The sequence below is a fragment of the Ranitomeya imitator genome, chromosome 3 (genome assembly GCF_032444005.1).
Source record: "Ranitomeya imitator isolate aRanImi1 chromosome 3, aRanImi1.pri, whole genome shotgun sequence".
NCBI classification, from domain to species: domain Eukaryota; kingdom Metazoa; phylum Chordata; class Amphibia; order Anura; family Dendrobatidae; genus Ranitomeya; species Ranitomeya imitator.
Window position 1 is genome coordinate 26977932 of NC_091284.1, and position 23175 is coordinate 27001106.

General features: G+C 49.2%; 1 protein-coding gene across 7 annotated transcripts; it reads left to right on the forward strand.

Annotated features, from left to right (window-relative positions):
- Positions 1-541: 541 nt before the first annotated feature.
- On the forward strand, positions 542-23036 carry LOC138672541 (uncharacterized). Of its 7 annotated transcripts, none has more exons than XR_011319741.1 (5): positions 542-625; positions 22240-22329; positions 22446-22553; positions 22649-22738; positions 22825-23036. XR_011319741.1 is itself a non-coding variant. In XM_069760610.1 (3 exons), exons 2-3 carry the CDS (start codon positions 16775-16777, stop codon positions 18469-18471), a joined length of 1245 nt encoding a protein of 414 aa, XP_069616711.1. In that variant the 5' UTR covers positions 553-625; positions 16770-16774; the 3' UTR covers positions 18472-18973. The 7 variants fall into 7 exon arrangements, 2 of the variants coding, with proteins under 2 accessions (XP_069616711.1, XP_069616712.1); XR_011319740.1 differs by having other exon boundaries at positions 22446-22535; XR_011319742.1 differs by having other exon boundaries at positions 22446-22535; positions 22828-23036.
- Positions 23037-23175: the final 139 nt, after the last annotated feature.

Consider the following 23175-nt stretch of genomic DNA (forward strand, 5'->3'; position numbering starts at 1 on the left):
GTATTGGGGTATCAGGGGCAGTAATAGGGACACATACGGCAGCAGCGGCTCAGTATTGGGGTATCAGGTGCAGTAATAGGGACACATACGGCAGCAGTGGCTCAGTATTGGGGTATCAGGGGCAGTAATAGGGACACATACAGCAGCAGTGGCTCAGTATTGGGGTATCAGGGGCAGTAATAGGGACACATACGGCAGCAGCGGCTCAGTATTGGGGTATCAGGTGCAGTAATAGGGACACATACGGCAGCAGCGGCTCAGTATTGGGGTATCAGGTGCAGTAATAGGGACACATACGGCAGCAGCGGCTCAGTATTGGGGTATCAGGTGTAATTATACCATACCTCCCAACCGTCCCGGATCCAGTGGGACTGTCCCAATTTTGACAGTCAGTCTCGCGATCCCGGGCGGGACATTAATTGTCCCGCACTGGTTGGGAGGTGTGTAATATCACCGGGTCAGCTCCCTGAGTCCCTGCACCCGCAGAGCGGCACACCACATATTGGCTGCTCTGTGCGCACAGGACCTGTGATGAGGTCACAGGATGGGAGGAGTCAGGGGGTCACATGATCAGGAGGACCTCCATGTACAAGAGGACTCTGCTAGTTGTCATTACTGGACGAGGGTAAGCGTAAGTGTGAGGTCAGGAGGTGTTTACAGTGTGGATGTAGCAGAGCCGCGTGTGTTCGAGGTGGACGGAGCGGAGCAGCGTGTGAAAGGTGTATAAAGCAGAGACATGTGTGTGCAAGGTATACGGAGCGGAGTACCGGGTGCAATGTGTATGGGACGGAGCCATGTGTGTACGACGTGTACTGAGCGGAGCCATGTGTGTACGAGGTGTACTGAGCGGAGCCGTGTGTGTACGAGGTGTGCGGAGCGGAGCCGTGTGTGTACGAGGTATACGGAGCGGAGCAGCGTGTGCAATGTGTACGAGGTGTACGGAGCGGAGCCGTGTGTGTACGAGGTGTGCGGAGCGGAGCCGTGTGTGTACTGAGCGGAGCCGTGTGTGTACGAGGTGTACTGAGCGGAGCCGTGTGTGTACGAGGTGTACTGAGCGGAGCCGTGTGTGTACGAGGTGTACGGAGCGGAGCCGTGTGTGTACGAGGTGTGCGGAGCGGAGCCGTGTGTGTACTGAGCGGAGCCGTGTGTGTACGAGGTGTACTGAGCGGAGCCGTGTGTGTACGAGGTGTACTGAGCGGAGCCGTGTGTGTACGAGGTGTACGGAGCGGAGCCGTGTGTGTACGAGGTGTGCGGAGAGGAGCCGTGTGTGTACGAGGTGTACTGAGCGGAGCCGTGTGTGTACGAGGTGTACTGAGCGGAGCCGTGTGTGTACGAGGTGTACTGAGCGGAGCCGTGTGTGTACGAGGTGTACTGAGCGGAGCCGTGTGTGTACGAGGTGTACTGAGCGGAGCCGTGTGTGTACGAGGTGTGCGGAGCGGAGCCGTGTGTGTACGAGGTGTGCGGAGCGGAGCCGTGTGTGTACGAGGTGTGCGGAGCGGAGCCGTGTGTGTACGAGGTGTACGGAGCGGAGCCGTGTGTGTACGAGGTGTGCGGAGCGGAGCCGTGTGTGTACGAGGTGTGCGGAGCGGAGCCGTGTGTGTACGAGGTGTGCGGAGCGGAGCCGTGTGTGTACGAGGTGTACGGAGCGGAACCGTGTGTGTACGAGGTGTACGGAGCGGAGCCGTGTGTGTACGAGGTGTACGGAGCAGAGCAGCGTGTGCAATGTGTACGGAGCGGAGTCGCGTGTGTTCGAGGTGTACGGAGCGGACGCTGGCTGTGTCAGATCGGAGCAGATATTGCTCCTCGCTCTGACACTGACTGGCACAGGAGACACGGAGAGGTCTTTATCAGTGGCGTATTACAGCTGCAGCGGCGTGAGCAGTGAGCTGTGCAGCTGGATGACACCATTCAGCGCCGCGGGAAAGGAAGCTTCCGGCTGCTGCGAGGGAGCGTGGTGAAAGGTGTATGTGTGTAGTGATGGAGAAGGCAATGATGGGGGTGGGGTAACCATGTGTGGCCATTATACTGTACCCAGCATTGTGTGGGCCATTATACTGTATGGAGCATCGTGTGGGGCCATTATACAGTATGGAGCATCATGTGGGGCCATTATACTGTATGGAGCATCATGTGTGGCCATTATATAGTATGGAGCATCATGTGTGGCCATTATACAGTATGGAGCATTATGTGTGGCTATTATACAGTACGCAGCATCATGTGTGGCCATTATACAGTACGAAGCATCATGTGGGGCTATTATACAGTATGGAGCATCATGTGTAGCCATTATACAGTATGGAAAATCATGTGTGGCCATTATACAGTATGGAGCATCATGTATGGCCATTATACAGTATGGAGCATCATGTGTGGCCATTATACAGTATGGAGCATCATGTGTGGCCATTATACAGTATGGAGCATCATGTGTGGCCATTATACAGTATGGAAAATCATGTGTGGCCATTATACAGTATGGAGCATCAAGTGTGGCCATTATACAGTATGGAGCATCAAGTGTGGCCATTATACAGTATGGAGCATCAAGTGTGGCCATTATACAGTATGGAGCATCATGTGTGGCCATTATACAGTATGGAGCATCATGTGTGGCCATTATACAGTATGGAGCATCATGTGTGGCCATTATACAGTATGGAGCATCATGTGTGGCCATTATACAGTATGGAGCATCATGTGTGGCCATTATACAGTATGGAGCATCATGTGTGGCCATTATACAGTATTGAGCATAATGTGTGGCTATTATACAGTATGGAGCATCATGTGTGGCCATTATACAGTATGGAACATCATGTGGCCATTATACAGTATGGAGCACTGTGTGGCCAATTGTTGTGAGTTCTGTTTTTGGGCTCCCTCTGGTGGTTACTGATGGTACTGGGTGACTTGTGTTCTCCGCGGTCTCTGGTGTCCACCTGTTCCATCAGGTTATGGGAGTTTCCTATTTAACCTGGCTTTTTTGTCATTTCCTCGCCGGCTATCAATGTAATCAGCGTGTCTTTTTTCCTCTGCTCCCTGCGTCTGTTATCTTCAGGACAAGCTAAGTTTTGATTTTCCTGTTCCACGTTTTGCTTAATTTTTGTCTTAGTCCAGCTTGCAGATATGTGATTCCTTGCTGCTGGTTGCTCTAGTGGGCTGAAATTACTCCTCATGTTCCATGAGTTGGCACATGAGTTCAAGTAATTTCAGGATGGTTTTTTGAAGGGTTTTTCGCTGACCGCGCAGTTCACTTTTGTATCCTCTGCTATCTAGCTTTAGCGGGCCTCATTTTTGCTGATTCTATTTTCATAACTACGTATGTGCTTTCCTCTCATTTCACCGTTATTACATGTGGGGGGCTGCTATTTCTGTGGGGTGTTTCTCTGGAGGCAAGTGAGGTCTGTGTTTCTTCTAATAGGGGAAGTTAATCCTTCGGCTGGCGCGAGACGTCTAGGAATCATCGTAGGCACGTTCCCCGGCTACTGCTAGTTGTGTGTTTAGGTTCAGGATCGCAGTCAGCTCAGGTTCCATCACCCTAGAGCTTGTTTTGTTTTTGTGCTTGTCCTTTTGTGATCCCCTGCCATTGGGATCATGACAGCCAATATACAGTATGGAGCATCATGTGGAGCCATTATACAGTATGGAGCATCATGTGGAGCCATTATACAGTATGGAGCATCATGTGTGGCCATTATACAGTATGCAGCATCATGTGGGCCCATTATGCTGTATGGAGCATCACGTGGGGCCAGTACACTGTACGCAGCATCATTTGGGGCCATTATACAGTATGGAGCATCATGTGTGGCCATTATACAGTATGGAGCATCACGTGGGGCCAGTACACTGTACGCAGCATAATTTGGGGCCATTATACAGTATGGAGCATCATGTGGGGCCATTATACAGTATGGAGCATCATGTGTGGCCATTATTCAGTATGGAGCAGTGTGGCCATATTTTTTTGTTTATAATTATTGTTTACGAAACATTGTGATCAGAAGTGCTAAATGGGTGTGGTTGGGGCTTGACTAGTTGTGAAATGGGTGTGGTCAGAGGTGTGGCTAAAATTTGCCGCAGCTGCTTAGTATTGGGGTATCAGGTGTAGTAATAGGGTCACATACGGCAGCAGTGGCTCAGTATTGGGGTATCAGGTGCAGTAATAGGGTCACATACGGCAGCAGTGGCTCAGTATTGGGGTATCAGGTACAGTAATAGGGACACATACGGCAGCAGAGGCTCAGTATTGGGGTATCAGGTGCAGTAATAGGGACACATACGGCAGCAGAGGCTCAGTATTGGGGTATCAGGTGCAGTAATAGGGTCACATACGGCAGCAGTGGCTCAGTATTGGGGTATCAGGTGCAGTAATAGGGACACATACGGCAGCAGTGGCTCAGTATTGGGGTATCAGGTGCAGTAATAGGGTCACATACGGCAGCAGTGGCTCAGTATTGGGGTATCAGGTACAGTAATAGGGACACATACGGCAGCAGAGGCTCAGTATTGGGGTATCAGGTGCAGTAATAGGGACACATACGGCAGCAGAGGCTCAGTATTGGGGTATCAGGGGCAGTAATAGGGACACATACGGCAGCAGAGGCTCAGTATTGGGGTATCAGGTGCAGTAATAGGGACACATACGGCAGCAGCGGCTCAGTATTGGGGTATCAGGGGCAATAATAGGGACACATACGGCAGCAGCGGCTCAGTATTGGGGTATCAGGGGCAGTAATAGGGACACATACGGCAGCAGAGGCTCAGTATTGGGGTATCAGTTACAGTAATAGGGACACATACGGCAGCAGCGGCTCAGTATTGGGGTATGAGGTGCAGTAATAGGGACACATACGGCAGCAGAGGCTCAGTATTGGGGTATCAGTTACAGTAATAGGGACACATACGGCAGCAGCGGCTCAGTATTGGGGTATCAGGTGCAGTAATAGGGTCACATACAGCAGCAGCTCAGTATTGGAGTATCAGGGGCAGTAATAGGGACACATACAGCAGCAGCGGCTAAGTATTGGGGTATCAGGTGCAGTAATCGGGACACATACGGCAGCAGCGGCTCAGTATTGGGGTATCAGGTGCAGTAATAGGGACACATACGGCAGCAGAGGCTCAGTATTGGGGTATCAGGTGGGGTAATAGGGACACATACGGCAGCAGCGGCTCAGTATTGGGGTACCAGGTGCAGTAATAGGGAAACATACGGCAGCAGCGGCTCAGTATTGTGGTATCAGGGGCAGTAATAGGGACACATACGGCAGCAGCGGCTCAGTATTGGGGTATCAGGTGCAGTAATAAGGACACATACGGCAGCAGCGGCTCAGTATTGTGGTATCAGGGGCAGTAATAGGGACACATACGGCAGCTCAGTATTGGGGTATCAGGTGCAGTAATAGGGACACATATGGCAGAGGCTCAGTATTGGGGTATCAGGTGCAGTAATAGGGACACATACGGCAGCAGAGGCTCAGTATTGGGGTATCAGGTGCAGTAATAGGGACACATACGGCAGCAGAGGCTCAGTATTGGGGTATCAGGTGCAGTAATAGGGACACATATGGCAGAGGCTCAGTATTGTGGTATCAGGGGCAGTAATAGGGACACATACGGCAGCAGCGGCTCAGTATTGGGGTATCAGGGGCAGTAATAGGGACACATACGGCAGCTCAGTATTGGGGTATCAGGTGCAGTAATAGGGACACATATGGCAGAGGCTCAGTATTGGGGTATCAAGTGCAGTAATAGGGACACATACGGCAGCAGAGGCTCAGTATTGGGGTATCAGGTGCAGTAATAGGGACACATACGGCAGCAGAGGCTCAGTATTGGGGTATCAGGTGCAGTAATAGGGACACATATGGCAGAGGCTCAGTATTGGGGTATCAGGTGCAGTAATAGGGACACATACGGCAGCAGCGGCTCAGTATTGGGGTATCAGGTGCAGTAATAGGGACACATACGGCAGCAGCGGCTCAGTATTGGGGTATCAGGTGCAGTAATAGGGACACATATGGCAGAGGCTCAGTATTGGGGTATCAGGTGCAGTAATAGGGACACATATGGCAGAGGCTCAGTATTGGGGTATCAGGTGCAGTAATAGGGACACATATGGCAGAGGCTCAGTATTGGGGTATCAGGTGCAGTAATAGGGACACATACGGCAGCAGCGGCTCAGTATTGGGGTATCAGGGGCAGTAATAGGGACACATACGGCAGCAGCGGCTCAGTATTGGGGTATCAGGTGCAGTAATAGGGACACATATGGCAGAGGCTCAGTATTGGGGTATCAGGTGCAGTAATAGGGACACATACGGCAGCAGTGGCTCAGTATTGGGGTATCAGGGGCAGTAATAGGGACACATACGGCAGCAGCGGCTCAGTATTGGGGTATCAGGTGCAGTAATAGGGACACATATGGCAGAGGCTCAGTATTGGGGTATCAGGTGCAGTAATAGGGACACATACGGCAGCAGTGGCTCAGTATTGGGGTATCAGGGGCAGTAATAGGGACACATACGGCAGCAGCGGCTCAGTATTGGGGTATCAGGTGCAGTAATAGGGACACATATGGCAGAGGCTCAGTATTGGGGTATCAGGTGCAGTAATAGGGACACATATGGCAGAGGCTCAGTATTGTGGTATCAGGGGCAGTAATAGGGACACATACAGCTCAGTATTGGGGTAGCAGCAGGATGAGGAGTTTGTGCAGGTTGGGAATAGATGGAGACAGTGCAAGAAATGTGAGACGACAGATGTGTCTTTGCTGCCGAGTCCTGGTTGGAGAAGTTGTCATGTCGGTCTGGGCCAGATGGAAAAGACAGGAAAAGTGAACAATTCCATCAGAGAACGTCAGCGGTAAGACATTATCTGTAACTGTGCTGTGTTCTCTTTTATATCTTCGGCAGGACTGGTATCTACCACTGTATGGTCACTATATGGCGGTAATATTTATGTTGGTCTTTCTATAGAGATTATCTTCAGGAACAGCGCGGTCATCTGCTGAGGTTCTCCTCCACTATTAGGGCGCGTCACCTTAGTTGTAATCAGGGTTACCTGGTTAGGGGCCACTCAGAAGTTTTGACCCCACCTGGACCATAACCCCTAGCTACGTCCTTGGTTCTATGGCTTCAACGTAGTATGTACTATTCCATCCTATATTGGGAAAGAATAAAAAAAAAACAATCTCAGATTAATTTAGATACATAAAAACATTCCAAAGTTATTACCAAGAAACGTGATACATCAGGATTGAAAAATGAGGCTTTGTCCTAATGTCACAAAAGGGCTGCGTCCACGAGGAAATAATATTAAGGGTAGGATGCTCCTCATTGTTTGGGTGTTCTCAGGGAATTTCGATGACCTTGTCATTCAGCAAATCATCCACTAGGTGTCGCAATCATGAAATATAAAAAGACGACCCCAGTATTAATATTAATAGTGGAAGAAGAATGACAGAACTGCCTGCTGCAGGAGGATCCAGGAGAGCTGCTCTCATTGTGTCATGTACAAGAACAATTTGTGACACAACACACGCTCCTCACCACTGCGTGGTGGCTCAGTGGTTAGTACTGTGTGGTGGCTCAGTGGTTAGCACTATATGGTGGCTCAGTGGTTAGCACGATATGGTGGCTCAGTGGTTAGCACTGTATGGTGGCTCAGTGCTTAGCACTGTATGGTGGCTCCGTGGTTAGCACTATACGGTGACTCACTGGTTAGCACTATACAGTGACTCAGTGGTTAGCACTGTATGGTGGCTCAGTGGTTAGCACTATATGGAGACTCAGTGGTTGGCACTGTATGGTGGCTCAGTGGTTAGCACTATATGGAGACTCAGTGGTTAGCACTGTGGTTAGCACTGTGGTAGCTCAGTGGTTAGTACTGTATGGTGGCTCAGTGGTTAGCACTATATGGTGGCTCAGTGGTTAGCACTGTGTGGTGGCTCAGTGGTTAGCACTATATGTTGACTCAGTGGTTAGCACTATACAGTGACTCAGTGGTTAGCCCTATATGGTGACTCAGTGGTTAGCCCTATATGGTGACTCAGTGGTTAGCACTGTGGTAGCTCAGTGGTTAGTACTGTATGGTGGCTCAGTGGTTAGCACTATAAGGTGACTCAGTCGTTGGCACTGTATGGTGGCTCAGTGGTTAGCACTGTGTGGTGGCTCAGTGGTTAGCACTGTAATGGTGGCTCAGTGGTTAGCACTGTATGTTGGCTCAGTGGTTAGCACTATATGGTGGCTCAGTGGTTAGCACTATATGGTGGCTCAGTGGTTAGCACTATATGGTGGCTCAGTGGTTAGCACTATATGGTGGCTCAGCGGTTAGCACTATGTGGTGACTCAGTCGTTAGCACTATATGGTGGCTCAGTGGTTAGCACTGTATGGTGGCTCAGTGGTTAGCACTGTATGGTGGCTCAGTGGTTAGCACTGTATGGTGGCTCAGTGGTTAGCACTGTATGGTGGTTCAGTGGTTAGCACTGTATGGTGGTTCAGTGGTTAGCACTGTATGGTGACTCAGTGGTTAGCACGGTATGGTGGCTCAGTGGTTAGCACTATATGGTGGCTCAGTGGTTAGCACTATATGGTGGCTCAGTGGTTAGCACGGTATGGTGACTCAGTGGTTAGCACTGTGTGGTGGCTCAGTGGTTAGCACTGTATGGTGGCTCAGTGGTTAGCACTGTATGGTGGCTCAGTGGTTAGCACTGTATGGTGGCTCAGTGGTTAGCACGGTATGGTGGCTCAGTGGTTAGCACTGTATGGTGGCTCAGTGGTTAGCACTGTATGGTGACTCAGTGGTTAGCACTGTATGGTGACTCAGTGGTTAGCACTGTATGGTGGCTCAGTGGTTAGCACTGTGTGGTGACTCAGTGGTTAGCACTATATGGTGGCTCAGTGGTTAGCACGGTATGGTGGCTCAGTGGTTAGCACTGTATGGTGGTTCAGTGGTTAGCACTGTATGGTGACTCAGTGGTTAGCACTGTATGGTGGCTCAGTGGTTAGCACTGTATGGTGGCTCAGTGGTTAGCACTGTATGGTGGCTCAGTGGTTAGCACTATATTGTGACTCAGTGGTTAGCACTGCTAACCTGGGTTCTAACATCTTCTATAAGTTTGTATGTTCTCCCCGTGCTTGCGTGGGTTTCCTCTGGGTTCCCCTGTTTTTTCCGATACTCCAAAGAAATACTGACAGGGAATCTATATTGTGAGCTCCAATAAGGACAATGATGGGACTTTTCAGGGGTCAATATTTATTTAGGGTCTGTGTATATTTAGTGGGTCAGATAAATGATATTGTGTGTAAGGTGTGATGCACGGGGTCATAGACATATGTATCCCATAGGTTTGGAGAGTACCCTATAAAACCCCTATGAATGGAGAAAGAATATCAATTATTTTGTTTCACAGAATTTCCATAATTTCACTTTTCAATAACAGTATGGTCAATGGAGCGGAGGCTTGGACTCTAGCGGAGCTGACCAGAAACACATTATATAGCTTTCCTACAGAAAGCCCTCTGTATGCGGATGGGAAGATTACACAATTCCTGGGATTTGTACAAATTTACACAGGACTCGGGTAATCCATATCAGCTACATGCAGATGTAACAATGTAAGATTGGATAGGAATTGTGCTCTAACTTTTTATAAGGAAAGTTTAGTCACTGTGTACTGACATTACAATACTGATCCTGAGTTACATCCTGTATTATACTCCAGAGCTGCACTCATTATTCAGCTGGTGCAGTCAGTGTGTCCATACATTACATTATTGATCCTGAGTTACATCCTGTATTATACTCCAGAGCTGCACTCACTATTCTGCTGGCGCAGTCACTGTGTACTGTGACAAAACACTCTGGGATCGCCTTTGCTGGGGTCAAAGGACACGTGGTTTGTGCATTGAATCTGAGGCGTACAGCAGGTTTCTGAGCAGGCTGACCTCAGGTCAGATTTATTAACGTGAAAGCAACACAAAAAACAAAACATAAAAATAAATCCTAGCCTGTCCGGCACTAACTAAACACATACGTTGCTATCTCAACAACTGGGGGGGCTTCTCCCACCCAGCTAACATCATACAGATCTTGAGCAGAGCTCTTCACTCACGTTTGTCTCACACAGGCAGGCAATCTGTGTGCCCCAGGCAGACACTGGAAACACCCAGCTGGTCATCTTTTATTCCTGCAATCATTAACCCATTAGCACCCTGAAGATACTGAGTGGCCTAATTCACATAGGACAAACACCTGGGCGAGATATACCTGCCTCCATCTACCACACCAGCATGAGTCTTACATATCCCCCCCCCCTTGCTCAGACCACTTCGGTCGAGCAAGAACACTTTTGAAACAGTGCACTCGGGATAGGGCATCGGCGTTCCCCATCTGCACCCCAGGTCGGTGTTCCACCGTAAAAGAGTAAGCCTGCAGGGCATGGAACCACCGGGTTACCCGACTATTACGGTCCTTGTGGAGGTGCATCCACTTGAGAGGGGCATGGTCGGTGACCAGCCTAAACTTCCTACCAGCCAGGTAATACTTGAGGGAGTCGAGAGCCCATTTAATGGCTAGGCACTCTCTTTCAACCACCGCATATCTCTGCTCATGTACATTCAGTTTCCGACTGAGATAGAGGACCGGGTGTTCGACTCCGTCCCTCACCTGGGAAAGTACAGCTCCGACACCAGTATCAGAGGCATCAGTTTGTACCACAAACTCGCTGCTGAAATCAGGAGTCACTAGTACGGGCTGAGAGCACAAAGCCCGTTTCAGGCTGTGGAAGGCCTCTTCAGCAGCTGAGGTCCATTTTACCATGACGGAACCCTTCCCCTTGGTAAGATCCGTCAAGGGAGTAGCCATGGCTGCAAAATTGGGTATGAACCGGCGATAATAGCCGGCAATCCCCAGGAAAGCCTGCACTTGTTTCTTGTTCACTGGTTGTGGCCAGCCCTGAATTGCCTGTATTTTGTCGATCTGGGGTTTAACCACTCCTCTGCCAATCACGTAGCCCAAGTATCGGGCTTCTTCAAGCCCGATGTGGCATTTCTTGGGGTTTGCCGTTAAACCTGCATCTCGCAGGTCTTCAATCACCGCTTGTACCTTCTGGAGATGAGTTTCCCAGTCCATGCTGTAAATTACGATGTCATCCAGGTAGGCAGAAGCGTACTGTCTGTGAGGCCTCAAGACTCGATCCATCAATCTCTGGAACGTTGCGGGAGCTCCGTGAAGTCCAAACGGCATATAGACATACTGGAACAGACCTTCCGGTGTAGCAAATGCCGTCTTCTCTCTGGCCGCCTCGGCCAGAGGAATCTGCCAGTACCCCTTTGTTAAATCCAGGGTCGTAATGTATCGGGCTTTACCAAGCCGGTCGATCAACTCATCGACCCGGGGCATAGGGTACGCTTCAAATTTAGAAACTGCATTCAGTTTCCTAAAGTCATTACAAAACCGGATGGAGCCATCCGGTTTAGGTATCAACACAATTGGACTGGACCAGGCGCTGTGTGACTCCTCAATGACTCCTAAGTCCAACATTGCCATCACTTCCCGGGAGACGGCTTCACGGCGGGCTTCCGGAATCCGGTAGGGCTTCACATGAACAGTGACGCCAGGCTCTGTGACAATCTCATGTTTCACCAACTTAGTCCGGCCAGGTTTTTCGGAGAAAAACTGTCGGTTCTGTAACAAAAATTGCTTAACCTCAGATTTTTGTCGTTCTGAGAGAGTCTCAGCAACCTGCACCTCTGGTATAGTAGGTGAACAAACCGGACGGGGCAGATCCACCGTTAGGGCAGAGCGGTCTTTCCAGGATTTTATCAGATTCACATGATAAATCTGTTCCGGTTTTCTCTTACCCGGCTGGTACACTTTATAGTTCACTTCACCAACTCTTTCTCGGACCTCAAATGGGCCCTGCCATTTCGCCAGGAATTTACTATCCACCGTAGGGATTAGGACCAACACCCTATCGCCGGGTGCAAATGTACGGACCTTAGCGCCTCTATCGTAACTTTGCCTCTGGGCTCCCTGGGCCTGTAACATATGGTCCCTAACAATGGGCATGACAGCGGCAATACGATCCTGCATTTGTGTTACATGGTCGATCACCGTTTTAAAGGGAGTGACTTGACCTTCCCAGGTTTCTTTTGCGACGTCCAGCAGACGGGCGTACAACAGTTCGAAAGGCGAAAATCCTGTGGAAGATTGGGGAACTTCCCTAATGGCAAACAGCAAATAGGGTAACAAGTAATCCCAGTTCTTCCCATCTTTGTCTATCGCCTTCCGGAGCATCTGTTTTAAGGTTTTGTTGAAGCGCTCAACCAGGCCATCTGTTTGAGGGTGATAGACAGACGTACGCAACGGGTCTATTTGTAAGAGCCTGCAGAGCTCCTTCATTACCCTCGACATAAAGGGAGTCCCCTGGTCGGTGAGTATCTGTTTTGGAATTCCCACCCGACTAAACACTTGTACCAATTCCTTGGCGATCGTCTTGGTAGCTGTGTTACGCAAAGGGACGGCTTCCGGGTAACGAGTGGCATAGTCCACGATGACGAGGATATGTTGGTGCCCACGTGCGGATCGGGGAAGGGGCCCAACCAAATCCATCCCAATTCTCTCAAAAGGGACCCCGATGATAGGAAGGGGTACCAAAGGGCTACGGAACTGAGATTTAGGGGCCGCGATTTGGCACTCTGGACAGGACTCACAATAGTTACGCACATCACAATGTATTCCAGGCCACACAAAACAATGCAATATCCTTTCTGTGGTTTTCTGTACCCCCAGATGTCCCCCCATTATATGTCCGTGGGTCAAATCCAGTACCTTCCGCCGATAAGGTTTGGGTACCACTAACCGTTGCACTGTGTCTTCCCCTTTTTTTTCTACCTGGTAGAGCAAATCATTTTCAAGAACCATATATGGGTACGCTAGCCTAGTGTCAGGTTCTACGGGTACCCCATCTATCATTTTTACATTTTTCCTAGCCGGAGTCAGGGTAGGATCTTTCATTTGCTCGCTGTGGAAGTCATCCACCTGGACTCCCAAATCTGGCAGGCAGGGTGCCGGATGGCTGTCTGCCTCCGCCTCTCGCTGAAGTTCCTCAGTTTCCTCTGTTTCCCCCGCCATGACGGAGAAGGGGTACTGAAGGTTAGATTCACTAACCTCCCCAGCAACATCTTCCTGTGGGGTCTCCTCTAGGGACTCGGGACCTCCAGATGGCATGGGAGAAGATTCACGGGTACAGCTACCGTGAAGGAGCAACTGATTCTCCCACAACTGCCAGAAATAGGGAAAATCCCTGCCCAGGATTACATCATGTAACAATGCGGGAACGAGTCCCACTTTGTGCTGCACTGACCCATAGGGAGTAGAAATCCATATGACCGCTGTTAAGTACGAGCGGGTGTCACCATGCACACACGTCACAGAAAACTTGTCAGACGGACCAGACGGAAGTGCCACTAGACTAGCTTTCACCAGAGTCACCACACTTCCAGAGTCTAGTAATGCCACAACATTTTTCCCATCAACAGATAATTCACACAGGTGTTTCACTGTATCATTTTGACCCGCATTCACACTCACTAGCTGTGTAACCAAAGACATGCGTTTTCTAGAGTCTATAACGTCGCACTGCATGGGTTCAGCGGTAACAGGACAGTTCGCAGAAACATGACCCTTCTCATGGCAGCGGAAACATCTAACAGGTCCCCTACTGAGACCACCGTCCAATACTCTTGGTCTCGGAGTGCGAGCAGTCCCGGACTCCTCCCCCACAGTTTTAAGCGATTTTCCTTCACCCGTGGTCCCTGGAACAGTCTTACCGGTTCCACGAGGAGGAGGCACAGACCGGGGTTTGGCGGTGTCGTCGGGAAGTCCTTCTCCAACGGAATAACGCTCGACCAACTCCACAAGTTGATCCGCTGTCGTGGGATTTCCTTGGCTTACCCACCTTTTCAGCGCTGGGGGTAGTACTCTCAGGTACTTGTCCAGGACAACCCGCTGGATTATTTCGGGTATTGTCAGTACCTCGGGTTGCAGCCATTTCTTTGTCAAGTAGATCAGGTCGAACATCTGAGACCGCGCTGGTTTATCTTGCTGGTATGTCCACTGATGTACCCTCTGTGCACGGACAGCCGTCGTCACACCCAGCCGGGCCAGGATCTCAGCTTTCAGCTTCTCAAAGTCCTGAGCGACCTCCGGGTCCAAATCATGGTAAGCTTTTTGGGCCTCGCCGGAGAGAAACGGGGCAATCAAATCGGCCCATCGTGCCTTCGGCCACTTCTCTCTCAATGCCGTCCGCTCAAACGTTGTCAGGTATGCCTCGACGTCATCTTCTGCAGTCAGCTTTTGCCAGTATCGACTCAAATGGATCCTTCTGGACTCTGCTTCCGGGTCAGCGTCAGGTATGCTCACCAGGCGCTGCGCCACCTGTTGGAGAAGTTGGCGGTCTGCAACCGTCATGTCCAGTAACTCCTTCAGCTGTGCGGCCATCAAGCGATTAGCTTCGTGCTGTGCGGCAGTGGCCTGCTGCTGTACGGCAGTGGACTGTACTAAGGCTTTCACCACGTCTTCCATGCTGTCGCCTGTGCCACGGTATGCCCGCGTTCTCCACCACAATGTGACAAAACACTCTGGGATCGCCTTTGCTGGGGTCAAAGGACACGTGGTTTGTGCATTGAATCTGAGGCGTACAGCAGGTTTCTGAGCAGGCTGACCTCAGGTCAGATTTATTAACGTGAAAGCAACACAAAAAACAAAACATAAAAATAAACCCTAGCCTGTCCGGCACTAACTAAACAAATACGTTGCTATCTCAACAACTGGGGGGGCTTCTCCCACCCAGCTAACATCATACAGATCTTGAGCAGAGCTCTTCACTCACGTTTGTCTCACACAGGCAGGCAATCTGTGTGCCCCAGGCAGACACTGGAAACACCCAGCTGGTCATCTTTTATTCCTGCAATCATTAACCCATTAGCACCCTAAAGATACTGAGTGGCCTAATTCACATAGGACAAACACCTGGGCGAGATATACCTGCCTCCATCTACCACACCAGCATGAGTCTTACAGTACATACATTACATTACTGATCCTGAGTTACATCCTGTATTATACTCCAGAGCTGCACTCACTATTCTGCTGGAGCAGTCACTGTGTACATACATTACATTACTGATCCTGAGTTACATCCTGTATTATACTCCAGAGCTGCACTCACTATTCTGCTGGTGCAGTCACTGTGTACATACATTACTGATCCTGAGTTACATCCTGTATTATACCCCAGAGCTGCACTCACTATTCTGCTGGTGCAGTCACTGTGTACATACATTACATTATTGATCCTGAGTTACATCCTGTATTATACTCCAGAGCTGCACTCACTATTCTGCTGGTGCAGTCAGTGTGTACATACATTACATTATTGATCCTGAGTTACATCCTGTATTATACTCCAGAGCTGCACTCACTATTCTGCTGGTGCAGTCACTGTGTACATACATTACATTACTGATCCTGAGTTACATCCTGTATTATACTCCAGAGCTGCACTCACTATTCTGCTGGTGCAGTCACTGTGTACATACATTACATTACTGATCCTGAGTTACATCCTGTATTATACCCCAGAGCTGCACTCACTATTCTGCTGGTGCAGTCACTGTGTACATACATTACTGATCCTGAATTACATCCTGTATTATACCCCAGAGCTGCACTCACTATTCTGCTGGTGCAGTCACTGTGTACATACATTACTGATCCTGAATTACATCCTGTATTATACCCCAGAGCTGCACTCACTATTCTGCTGGTGCAGTCACTGTGTACATATTGGCACATAATGACAAGGGACTGTGGGTACCTACCCAATCTCTCAAACTAAGGTCAACTAGGCTTTCCCTGTCCCCAGGATAACTCCAAATGAAGAAGCAGGGGTCTTGCACCTTGCTATCCTCCTATCTTACCTTTATCTGTTCCCTCCCCCACTCAGAGGGGGTGTGAGGCCTAAGGGTACCGTCACACAGTGCAATTTTGATCGCTACGACGGCACGATTCGTGACGTTCGAGCGATATAGTTACGATCTCGCAGTGTCTGACACGCTCCTGCGATCAGGGACCCCGCTGAGAACGTCGTAGCAGATCGTTTGAAACTTTCTTTCGTCGTCTATTGTCCCGCTGTGGCGGCATGATCGCATGGTGTAACAAAGGTGTGCACGATATTGTATACGATGTAATGGGTGGAGGAGCTGGCTACGTAGGAGCGCCAAATTCTCCACCCCCTGTGTGCTGATTGGGCGGTACAATACTGTGCGCTCATTCGACAGACAAAGGACTATTGTTCCCGGCTGATAAAACCGGAGCTGTCGAGCGCTGTATTCTTTTCTCTCTGAAGCACGTGCTGGAAACAGAACTCCTAAATTCACTGGATTCCCTGGACTTTTATAACTACAGACTTTTACCGCAAGAGGTATGTATAACGCTACAGCGTAGCAGATGTTGCGCTTCAACAGGGATACTTCATGTTAAACGCTGGAGCGTGGACGATTGTTCCTTATGGGGAGTAGGGTAGGCCAGAGAGCCTCAGGTACACAGCTGTAGCGTGGCCCAATTAATCCTTTTACAGATCGAGATGGTTGACTGCCCCGTTTATGCCAGTAGTAGCATATATAGTTATTACATCAATGGTCAAAACATTGTTTTGTAAGCAGGTGTATTTATTGTATGTTTGTTTTCTTTTTAGGAAGTATGCTCACTTCCGGTGAGAGGTCTGTCGTTGCTGCTGCCCTGGTGTTTGAGGCAGCACGTCTCCAAGAGGAGAGACGTCCTAAACGAAAACGTCGCATGTGGACCCGGAGCTGGCTGCAGAAAAGATCCACATTGTCACACATGGGTCTCATAAGAGAGTTACGTGATAATAACCCTCATGATTTCCGAAACTACCTTAGGATGTCAGAGGAATCGTTCAAGATTATACTTGCTGCTGTTACGCCACTCATACAAAGGCGTGATACGCCGATGCGTGCAGCCGTGCCCGTGGATGAAAGGTTGGCGGTGACACTGCGGTTCCTGGCTACAGGAAGGTCTCTTCAGGATTTGCAGTTTTCCGCAGCTTTTTCCAGACCTTTACTGAGCGTTGTGATTCCGGAGACATGTGAGGCCATTGTGCAGAGCTTAAGGCATTATATGGAGGTACTACTATTTTTTTTGGCTGCTGTGTTATGTAATGTCGATATATTATACCAGCTATTGAACCCGTTCTACGCCCTGGTGGCGAGCATTTCTATTGGTATATGGTCTCCATCCTGTCATGTGCTGCTCCCATCCTGCGCCCCCATTCTGACATGTGCTGCTCCCATCCTGCGCCTCCATTCTGACATGTGCTGCTCCCATCCTGCGCCACCGTTCTTTTATTTGCTGCTCCCAATATTATTTTATAGGTTATATTATTTCAATATATTGTTTAGCACCCCCTCAGTCAGTGAAGCAGTCTGATAAAATGGCTGCCTGCATACTCAGGATTGTTGACTTTGTTTTACTACTCCATACTGCGCGTCAATCACTCTAAGGTTGTCCACATGAGAGTGTATGTGCACAACAATATATTTTACCTAATTTGTACATGTTTCCTTCTCATCTTGCAGTTTCCCAAGACGGCGGATGACTGGAAGAGGATTGCTTCCGATTTTGATCAGCTGTGGCAGTTTCCAAACTGCGGTGGTGCATTAGATGGAAAGCATGTGCGCATCACGCAACCAGCCAACTCTGGATCCTTTTTTTACAACTATAAAGGATATTTCAGTGTGATCCTCATGGCCCTTGTCAATGCGAACTATGAGTTCGTGGATGTGGATGTTGGCATGAATGGTCGAGTCTCCGATGGTGGTGTTTTTGAACACACTTCATTTGGGGAAAGCTTGAGGAACAATCAACTGCAGTTGCCACAAAATGAAGACACAAAAGCAAACCTCAATTTTGTTTTCATCGCAGATGAAGCTTTCCCTCTTCATCCACATCTGCTGAAGCCATTTGCGCAGCGAACACTCACAGCGGAGCGCAGAATCTATAATTACCGGTTGTCTAGGGCCCGTCGTGTGGTTGAAAATGCCTTTGGGATTCTGGCAAATCGGTTTAGAGTTTTCCACACAGCTATCAACTTGAAGCTGCCGTCTATAGACTTTGTGGTTTTGGCATGCTGTGTGCTCCATAATTTCCTGAGACGTCATGATACGAGCTCCTATTCTCCTCCTTCGTTTATTGATGCAGTGGACCCAAGAACCGGAGATATTGTGCCCGGGGAATGGCGTACACAACCAGAAAATTTAGCAGCTCTTCAAGCGCTGGGATCTGGCAGACAGGCAGACGATGCAAGGGACTGTCGAGAAAAATACTGTCTGTACTTTAATGGTTCTGGAGCTGTACCCTGGCAGGATCACGCCGTATGAACAAATTTTTTTTTTGTTTTGTGTTAACTCAACAATATGTATGTTATGCTTTTGTGACCACAATGTAATTTTTTGAGTAGGTAACTGTCTTTTGTGTAATAAAATTTTATTGTATTTATTACTCCCGTTATTCTTGGTTGTTCATTTTATGGCAATGCAGCAATGCTTATCTATGTAGTAGGTAGAAAGATGTATAAAACATCTCTGGCAGCCATCTTGTGCATCTTGCAAGCCGATGCACAAAATGGAGGCACTTCGGGATGCGTTTTGCAAACTCTTTTGCTACGGCTGCCATTTCGTGCGCACACTATATGGAAAGGTAAACCAACTCTTTTGTGTCTGCCTTGGCTTGGCTGTCCCGGGCCAGCTCCACTAGTTAATTAATACAGCACGCAACATTACGGTCAACTCATTAATCCCATATGACGTACTACCACACGTGGCATCCCACACCGCCTATGACATACAATTTCTTTATTTTGTAATATTTATTTATTGGAAAACAATAACAAAAACAATTACCATACAATTTGACAAACAATAACAAAACCACATTATGTCCTCCCACGGCCCGACAGGTGTCGCAGCGTGCGCCCATGCTGCTCTACTTGAGCCAGTAGGAAGGCTGCTGTCCGCTCCAGGCGCTCTAGCTTCGCCAGCAGCTCTCTCACGGTGGCCGGTTCTGTGGATAGAAGAGGTTGGAGAACGGACGGTGATTACGCTGCAAATACAGCACGTGTGAACATACCCTGACAATTACAACACACTCAATTTGGTCCTGTCAGAGAGGGTGAAAAAATTTTTTGTTTTATTTTTATTTTTTTTTCAAATGTGACCTCACACCGATAACCCCTCCCACTGTCTGTATACTTACGGAGAATGGGCGCCGGTTGTTCTTCGGCGGCACTAGAGCTGCTCATTTCCCAGCCCCTCGATCTGGCCACAGATGACGCTGCTAAAAGGAAACAATATCTGCTTAACAATGGAACACGGCGTTGGGAAGAGCTCGCACTTTTGGTCACTTACGAATGGTCGCTTCTGGTGAGAAGGCCGCCGACCCCGGGGAGGAAGATGAGTGGCGGAAGGGAGGTGTTGAGGATGGTGAAGGGGTGCGAGGGAGCCAGGTCTGAAGTGATGTTGGAGGCGTGGTAGGGCGCCTGCTCCTTACTGCGCCTGTAATGTATACAATATTTCCGCTACACTGTTATGTCACCTATGCAGTAATAAAATACCAATGAATGATGGTACACTTACGTGAGGTCCCGGGCTGTGGGCTGCCGCTGGTGGCGGACGAAGGAGAGCTGGTGTCAATGGCAGGTGCCTGTTGCCGGCGCCTTCTCTCTACACATAAATGAAAGAAACGCAATGGTTAGACATTCCTATACTGTATGTTCAAAACCAAGTGCAGAGCAAAGGGAAGCATTGCAACCAATCAGGTTCCTGCTTTAATTTTTCAAAAAATTGTTAGGGAATGAAAGCTGTGTTCTGATCGGGTTTTGCAGCAGAATTTGGACAAGTTGTAAGTGAGAAGCTTGTCTATTGTATGTGTAGTACAGTGTGTGCTCCGTACGGTGTGTACGTTGTACTGTGTGCGGCACGGTGTGTACGTCGTAGTGTGTGCGGCGCTGTGTGTGCTCCGTATTGTGTGCGGCACGGTGTGTATGCCGTAGTACTAGAAGCGCATCACGGCTGCGCGCGTCTACTGATTACCCCTCCTGGCAGTGCGCGCTGGATAATGTATACAATATTTCCGCTACACTGTTATGTCACCTATGCTGTAATAAAATTGCTATTAATGATGGTACACTTACGTGAGGTCCCGGGCTGTGGGCTGCTGCTGTTGGCGGACGAAGGAGAGCTGGTGGCAATGGCAGTTGCATGTTGCCGGCGCCTTTTCTCTACACATAAATGAAAGAAACGCAATGTTTAGACAACAAAGTACAGGGATTCCAGACCCCAAAAAAATAAAATAAAAAGTTGCGCGCAGGGTTGCCAACCTCCTCCTAAAAGCGTGCATCGCCCAATTCCCCCATACTGGTACTTGCCTCGCCTTGTCTCCGCACGCAACTCTGCCAGAAGGTGTGGATTTTTCTGGCGGAGGTCAGCCCATTTCTTCCGCAGCTGCAGCGCACTGCGGCGGACGCCAAACCTCCTATCCAGCATGTGCCCAATGCGACACAGCACCTCCTGCTTGTGTAGGTTCGGGTGGGCTGGGCGAGTCTCCTGGCACTCGTAATCCAGGACATCCATCTTATGAACAAAAAAGCGGAGCTCGGTCTGCCCCAGAGGAGCACATCTTTCTCTTGCCGCCATTTTAGGTGGAAAGACGCTATACAGCACCGCCTAACAACGCCCAGAGGAGGTCCTTAACTCTGCCGTGTTCCCGCGCGATCCGCATCGCTATAGCGTTGCCGTTTATGGACAGCGTCACATTTGTGACGGCTGAGCGGTACGGAAGGAACGCACATAGTAAATGCCGTTCGAAGGATGTTTATATAACGCCGGAGCGGCACGTAATGTACGCTCGTGGTCTATGACGGCGTGATGACGTTACAGCGTTCCTGCGTTACCTTGTTTTGGTTCCCTGACATCCTGAAAATGGCTGCTAGTCGACGTGATCCTCCTATGGGCATCCCAGAGCTTAAGTTCCTGATTGGCACAATGGATCGGATGCAGTACGAAACCACAGGGCTGGTGCTGCACCGCAACCAGCACAAGGAAGAAGTCGTGCGTGTGGTGTCGGAGGGCCTCAGGAAGCAGTTTGGGATAATTCGAAGTAAGGCCCAGATTGTGAAAAAATGGGGTGATCTTAAGTCCAAAAGCCCAGCGCGCCTGCAGGAGCTTCACCGCGAGATCCGCAGAGGTGAGTACGCAGGTACCCAAAAGTATGGCACGCCGAAGGGTTAATTGGGCGATTAATGTGAATGGGGGGTATGCTGCAGGTACTTTTATAGGGCTTTTTTATTTGCCTATCCACGTGGGATCCGTACGGCATACGCTGAATGTTTTTTTAATTAACATTCAATCAGCAAAAGACACAGCACTCCCGCCACGATAAATACCAGAATGCCTAAGCACGCAACTCTGCCAGAAGTTGTGGGTTTTTGTAATGGAGGTCAGGCCATTTTTACCGCAACTGCAACGCACTGCGGCCGGACGCCAAACCTCCACAACATCATGTCCCCAATGCGACGTTGCACCTCCTGCTTGTGGAGGTTCCTGGGTGCAGGTCCAGTCTCCAGGCCCTCGTAGTCCAGGGCATCCATTTTGCTCACTAAATAGCGGACCTCGGTCTGCCCCAGAGCAGCAGATCATTGTCTAGCCGCCATTTTAGCAGAAAATACACTGTAGGGCACTGCATAGCAACTCCCCGGTATGACATCTTTGAGTTGTTCTTTGTTTCTTCTGTGTACTATATGGCAATGCAGCAATGCTTATCTATGTAGTAGGTCGAAAGATGTATAAAACATCTCTGGCAGCCATCTTGTGCATCTTGCAAGCCGATGCACAAAATGGAGGCACTTCGGGATGCGTTTTGCAAACTCTTTTGCTATGGCTGCCATTTTGTGCGCACACTGTATGGAAAGGTAAACCTACTCGTTTGTGTCTGCCTTGGCTTGGCTGTCCCGGGCCAGCTCCACTAGTTAATTAATACAGCACGCGACATTACGGTTAAATATACCTTTTTTTCCCGGCCACGAGGCATCCCACAGTGACTCAGATCCAGAATTGCCCTCCATGACAAAGCCTTTTTTTTTTCCTTCACAGAGGCAAAGACACAGCGCCACCGCCACCACGAGGCATCCCACACTGCCTCAGAACCCGAAATGCCCTCCGTGTCAATGCCTCAACATCCTAGTAGGTTCCCACAATAATGTGATTTGGATTTGGTTGCAGGTCCCCTCTTCCCAACCCACCCCCCCTCAGTCACTGTTGCCATATATGCTGACAGAACTTTTTTTTTTCCTTCACAGAGGCAAAGACACAGCGCCGCCGCCACCACGAGGCATCCCACACTGCCTCAGAACCCGAAGTGCCCTCTGTGTCAATGCCTCAATATCCTAGTAGGCTCCCACAATAATGTGATTTGGATTTGGTTGCAGGTCCCCTCTCCCCCCCCCCCCCTGCAGTAACTGTTGCCATATATGCTGACAGAACTTTTTTTTTTCCTTCACAGAGGCAAAGACACAGCGCCGCCGCCACAACGAGGCATCCCACACTGCCTCAGAACCCGAAGTGCCCTCCGTGTCAATGCCTCAATATCCTAGTAGGTTCCCACAATAATGTGATTTGGATTTGTTTGCAGGTACGGCCCCCTACTGTGTTATTTATGTTATGCTTTCTGACCAACAGTAGCCGGCAGTGTGACCATGGTGGATCTAAAAGCCAGTATTGAAAGGCTGTTCAAGACTCTGGCGCAGATTCAGGAGCAGCAGAATGTGGCAATGGGAGAGTTGCAAAAGATTAGGGACATGTGCCAACAGTTGGAGGCGGGGCAAAAATAAAAACTATTCCCTGTTTGTAAATGTTATGTTGTTAATTAAAAAAATATATTTAAACTTTGATTCCATTTTCAATGTTTAGTTTTTAGAAATGTACATTTCTTTGTTACGTGAATTTATGCCCTCATACAGTGCTGTGGACCCATTTTGTCTCTGTGATCGAGACACACCAATCAAGCTGTCGAGATTGAAGTTCAAGAAA